The sequence below is a fragment of the Chelonoidis abingdonii genome, chromosome 4 (assembly GCF_003597395.2).
Source record: "Chelonoidis abingdonii isolate Lonesome George chromosome 4, CheloAbing_2.0, whole genome shotgun sequence".
Lineage (NCBI taxonomy): Eukaryota > Metazoa > Chordata > Testudines > Testudinidae > Chelonoidis > Chelonoidis abingdonii.
Window position 1 is genome coordinate 7,174,654 of NC_133772.1, and position 6,137 is coordinate 7,180,790.

General features: G+C 49.9%; 1 protein-coding gene across 21 annotated transcripts in view; it reads right to left on the reverse strand.

Moving 5' to 3' along the window:
- Nucleotides 1-6,137, reverse strand: part of CTNND1 (catenin delta 1) — a 71,597-nt gene that overhangs the window by 23,191 nt on the left and 42,269 nt on the right. For all 21 annotated transcript variants that reach the window (XM_075064776.1, XM_075064775.1, XM_075064785.1 and 18 more), the window contains 4 exons: nt 1,694-2,157; nt 1,427-1,610; nt 895-1,012; nt 80-233 (listed from right to left, as the gene is read on the reverse strand). In XM_075064776.1, coding sequence (XP_074920877.1) covers nt 80-233; nt 895-1,012; nt 1,427-1,610; nt 1,694-2,157 — 920 coding nt within the window. The remainder of the gene's footprint in view (nt 1-79; nt 234-894; nt 1,013-1,426; nt 1,611-1,693; nt 2,158-6,137) is intronic.

The window sequence follows — 6,137 nt, forward strand, 5'->3', positions numbered from 1 at the left end:
CAGTGATTTAGCTTTCTTGCCAGGAGTGTTAGTGCATGATAAGCAGACTCGTTTTCCTCCCCACTAAGACAGGCATTACCTTTGCCTTTCTTGGCACCAAAGCAGCTGGCAGTGTGGGGCCCAGTGTTGTTGGCGGGGTTAAGAGGTGTCTCCTGGTAGCGCTCGGCGTGTGGGATCTCACGGTGGACTTGATACGATAGGTTCCGCAGCAGGCAGACACAGTTCTCGACCAGCTGAAAAGGAGGTCGTGTGGGGGGGAGGAGAGCGTCATTTACAGTGAGAGACAGCTGGCTTACTGATCACCTGATACTTCAGAGCCATAAGGGATGGTGTGAAGGTTCAGAGGTCACAGGAAGGAAGGGGCAACTGTTACTTGGCTTAGGGCAGTAGCTCTCCAGCACTTCCATGCTTCAGGCTACTGCTTAAGATAATTCCATCATTACATCCCCTCAGCAGCCTCAGATCCCCCACCCCACTGCTTGATCCTCAGATTGTGCTTTGCTTTATGGGCACCAAGGGCTCCCTCACCTGCTGGTGATCAACCCATGGACCAGCGTTTGGATACCATTAATTCAGAACAGCCTCTACTTCCAAGCATAGAAACATCAATCCAGGCTTCAAACCATTCTGAAACTCAGTCCCCACCCCCACCTTCAAAACATCAAGTGGCTCCGGAATCTCTCCTCCCCCCTGGCCCTAGAAGGAAGCTGATGCTGAAAAGGGGGAAGAATAGTCACAGGAAAGAAAGGCAGTGACTGAAGACAGGTCAGTATTACATCTCTTCCTACAGGCACAGTCAGAAACAAAAGAAGAGCCAGATGCCAGCACAGGCACTGCTTTGGCTCCCGCAGCATGCTCCCATCTATTGGAGATGGGACAGTATTGCTCCATTACCTTGCTGTTGCAGTCTTTCTGGCCAATCTCTGACTGGACAATGTATATCAAGGCATCCACCAACCCATCGCACTCACGCAGTTTCCGACGAGCCTCGCTCCTTTCAGAGCTCACGTTTCTAGAGGGGAATAGAGCACTGGAGGGTGAGACAGCCACAGTGGCAGCACATCAGAGCATCAGAAGGACTAGATTGCTCTCATGTTCCTTCTCCCCACCAAGCTGAACCACCCAAGTCTCTCCCTGACCTAGAGAAGAACTGAGCTAGACAAGCCATAAGAGGCACACCAGGGACTGATCATGCATTGGAGAGGTGATGAATACCTTCTCATCACCAGCACTACCAGTGCCATGCAATTCTGCCTCTAGTCACCCAGACACCAAGTCTAGAAATCGCCCCCTCCCCAAAGAGCTGTGGTGAAGAAGCCGCCACCAGCCTCCTGAGGGTGAGAGGGGAATTCCGGTTACAGCACAAGCTCAGCCTGAAGTGCCACAGGCTTAGATGCCACCTTCCCATCGCCGCTCCCGCAAATACCTAAGGCAGCCAGCGGTGTTGGTGAGCACCGACCCCCACTCTATGTGGCGCGGCTTGGAGTCCTCGTTGGGCTCTCTTTCCCAGCCAGAGCGTGGGATGATCACCTCGTCAGTGAGAGCATGCAGCGCGTGGTCCACAATGGCCATCTTTATAGAGTCATGAGAGGAGAGATTCCACAACGTCCCTGAGATGGAGCACATGCAGCCAGTGAGATCAAGGCACTACACAGGCCCCTTCCGCAGCAATCACTCCCAGACCACCCATTACCTGTGATGACCTCAGTGAGGTCCATGTCACGGGCCTTGCGCAACAGCCGCACCAGGGCAGGGACACCGTCGCAGTTCTTGATAGCAATCTTGTTGTCCTGGTCTCGGCCAAAGGAGATGTTCTTGAGGGCCCCGCAGGCCCCATAGTGTACCTCCTTCTTGGGGTGGTCCAGCAGCCCCACCAGCACCGGGATGCCCTTCAGCTTTCGCACCTCTGTCTTCACCTTGTCATTGCGGTAGCACAGGTGCTGCAGGTAAGCCGCCGCGTTGGATTTAACTGCATCCAGACGGAAATTCAGCATGGCAATCACCTCAGGCAGCTCTGGCTGGCGCCAGTTGGCTGGCAGGGGCCCTCCCTTCCGCAGGCTGTCCAGGCTCGCCAGGCTGCCGTGCTCATGCTGGGCCAGTGGGGCCCAGTAGTACTGATCAGGGGCCACCTCATCCACCAGCATATCCTCATAACTCCTGCAGAGGAGAGAGGGAGGAGTTAGAAAGGGGAATGGGGCATAAGCTCCATGAAGGGGAGCGGACCTCAGTCTCCAGCCCCTAGCGCTGGGAAACAGCAGAACCAGAAAGGTTAACAACAGGAGTTCCACTGGGACACTGGGACTCTGAGAACGCTAGAAACCATACGCCTCTGCACAGGTAGCATCAGCATCCCCTCATACAGGCCCCCAGGACTAGAGAGCTCCTTCCCTCTGTCTTCATGGTTCTTGGCTTCTACAATGAACCATTTCCACTGACAATTGCGGTGAAGGTGGCCAGATGTGGGTTTTTGTCTGCTAGAAGCTGGACTGTGGCCAGACAGGTCCACACCCTCTTCCCTTCGGCCCTTCAACCTAAGCCATGTGATGGGAGCAGCTTCCTTTGCCTGGACACATAAGTGCACAATAGCAGGACACATTGCACAGGGCAAGGGCAGCTACTCTTTCCTCTCTGCCCTTTGGGGCAGCATCTTACTAGGCTTATGGTGCCTGACTCAGAGCCCTAATCTCAGTCAGGGCACCTGGGTGTTACATCAGTATGTCATGACTAACCTCAGAGACCCCAGAAACAGACGCAGCAGCTCTACTTTCTTAAGCCAGGGAAGGGTCTGATGAACAGTTCCATCCTCTGGCCACTAGAGGGCAATGTAAATCCAGATAAGTCAGACTGAAACAACCTATTAGGTTATTAAGCCAGCGCTCCCCACACTAGGGAAGGATCTCGCCTATTTAGTATTCTCCAGAGCCTCAGCAGGCTGGTTCTAAATGTTTCATGCAAAAAGGATTACAGTATTACAGAGTCATTAAGTGGGTACAGACTCCTGCTAGGTAGCTGGGTCAGATTTCAAGGGTACCCAATTCCTATGGGAACACAATAAGTAGTAAGAGTGATGACTTTTGATCCAGCAGCAGCATCAAAACAGTCAATTCCTCCCTTTCCCAGGAGTCATTGTATAATGACTTTGAAGATACCAACACACACAGCTTAAGCGCAAAATTGCTTCTGACAAAATACTCTGAGAAGCAGAATATGGACAGAGATGTTTTCACATAACTAATGTTGAAGTGTTCACCCCATCATCTGGGGCGGGGGGAGACTTAAAAAGGAAACAAAAATAAACAAACATTCTCCCTGAATAGAATGTGGCTGAAATCCTGGCCCAGGTTCTAATGCAATACAAAACAAAAATTACAGTGTTCCTACATGGGGACTAGCAAGGGAAAAGCCTCTATGAATGTCAGCACTGGAGTGAGACTCTGGAGATTTCATGTCAGTTCCCAGTCTTGGCACAGACACGGTCACCCTGGCCAAGTCCCTGCACATCTGGGCTACCCCTCTTCTGCAGAGTAGAGGAAGAATACTTCTCCCCCGTACTTTGACTTGGCCTGTTTAATCACACGACAGCCCTAGTCTGTTTCAATCCCTACAATGTTGAAATTAAATTTATCATCCCAGGCACAAAAATATATTTCTACTTGCCTCCCCTTTTATTATGAGAACAGAAAACGTATTTATCAAAAAAAGACAAATGGACAAAAATGATTTGCCCATTTGTAACTTGGACTGCAGATCTAAGAAGCCTAGTTTAAAAGTAAAGCCAGTCTTAAGGGCATTGCAGTAAGAGGCTGCTTAAAATGCCTTGCACATGCAGCACCCATACAATGTAGTGTTCACACAGATGTCGACCAGGCCTGAAACATACCAGCACAGTTACGTTAGTATAAGTACTAGCACAGACATACCTATACTGACAAGAACTTTTACACCAGTATAGTGTGTCAGAGAACTAGTTATGCTACGCTACTACAAGCTATTTTATGCCATGCTGTACAAGCTGCACCTACACTAGGAGGGTTTACCTGCAAAACTTTTCTAGTATAGACAAGACCCCAGCTAGGTCCTGTACCTTAAATCAGCTTTGCCTAGAGGAGTATTTGACTGATCGTGCAGTTGTTTCTTTGCATCTGATCAAGCATAGGACATGCCCACTCTTACATTAGAACCATGGATTATCTGAAGGGTTTCCGATTCCACTCACTGGTGAGCATGCTAGATATGTATTAGCCAGAAGGAGTAACAGTCTGATCAGTGGTACAGCTTCAGGTCAGGTCAATTACTCCTGTTGGGGTGACAATTCTCTTTGAGAGTCACCCTCAGAAGCCATCAGTGGTTACCCTGCAATCCTGTGCCCCACAACCACATGATATGGTGACAAGGTGTACAGATAAGACTGCAGAGGGTAACGTGGCAGGCAGTGACAAAAGGCTGAAGCTCTAGCGCCACACCACCTGATCTCAGTAACAAGCAACACTGTACGGTTTGTTCCTATGCCATGGCTTTGGTCAAGACTGAGTACTCCTTAACTGTTACATCTGCTAACTCCAGTTTAGCTGAGTATTAAGCATCCACCCTCAGTTGGGCTGCATCAAGACACTGGCAGTTCTGAATGCCCCTTGCTACTGTGAAAGGTCAACTTGTTTCTACTGACTCAGGACAGTCCAAGTGTTTCCATGGGAAAGCGAAGGAGGAAAGAATTTATCATCTACAGTGCTTTGATCTCATTCAGTTTCACATGTGAGGTTTTGTGCATGCTTAACAAGTTGCAACTAGACATGCAAGATGGACCCATTTCCGTCATGCCTGATTATAGCCAGTAGAGACACTGGGGGCGGGGGAACAGGAGAAGAGAAGGGATTGTTAATGACTTCCTTCAGGAGGGCAATTCACCAAGCATGCCTCAAAGTAACGTTTAGGACCTTGCTCAAAACAAACATCTTAGGGCTGTTAATCTTGCCAGGTACCATCCCCCAAAATGGGAAATTTGAGACAAAAAGGTAATTGAGATAGTGGTGATGAGCCAACTACAACAAGGCTTGGATTCCATGAATTTCTGTGATCTTTATCAGCCAGTCTGTGGATAAAACAGAGCCTGTTCCACAGCTGGGGAGCTGGAGGACAAGGGCATGGCAGCCATACAGATTCTGCAGTTTGTGACACCAGTGATGACAGTACTGCTAGCTGCCAGGTTCAAGGATGTGACATGAAGCGACACTTCAGTGAGTTCAGTCCTTCCCAGATGAGAGCCCATGGGGCTGTGCTAGGAGATTGGGGCATGCTCTGGGGGAGAGGAAGCAGAGTTCATCTAGTGCCCCTTCCTGTTTGGTGTCTGCATGAAGCCACCAGGGAGCTTGAGAGTCCTTTGCAGGTGCTGCAGCAACCCCAGAACACCTGTCTGTATCATTCTTTTCACTGAGTATGGATCTTACAGCCTCTCACTCCTCCCAGACTGACACAGAGTGGGGGACCTGGCTGGAAGAGAGGCTGCTGTTCAGCCTAGATAAGGCATCAAGACGTCAGAGGCCAGAATGGCTGCAGACGAGGTTACTCAGAAGAGGTTTCTCATTCCCAGTCCAGACTCAGGACTAGCAAGTTTGATCTCTCTATGCTGAGTGGCAGGGCTTCTAGCTTTTGGAATTCATTCCCCTTGGCAGCCCCGAGCCAGAGCTAAGAGACCTTCAGGGCTCAGAGAGAGATGCAAGCGGGGTGAACTGGATGCTGAACTAGGCCTTTATAGTTTCATTCTCTGCAATCAAAGACCAGCTCTACAGCAACATGCATGCTAGGAATTTTACTGAGCATTCAGCTTTGGGGCTCAGATTCCCTCAGACACAGCAGCACCAAGGCAGTGAGTAAACCTAGGCCACGTCTACACTACGGGATAAAATCGAATTTGCTAAAATCGGTTTTATAAAACTGATATTATAATTTCGATTTCATGCGGCCACACTAGGCACAGTAATTCGGCGTTGTGCGTCCATGCTCCGAGGCTAACGTCGATTTCTGAAGCGTTGCATTGTGGGTAGCACTTCCGTAGCTATCCCATAGTTCCCGCAGTCTGCCCCGCCCCTTGGAATTCAGGGTTGAATCTTAATTGTCGCGGGGGGTTCTGGGTAAATGTC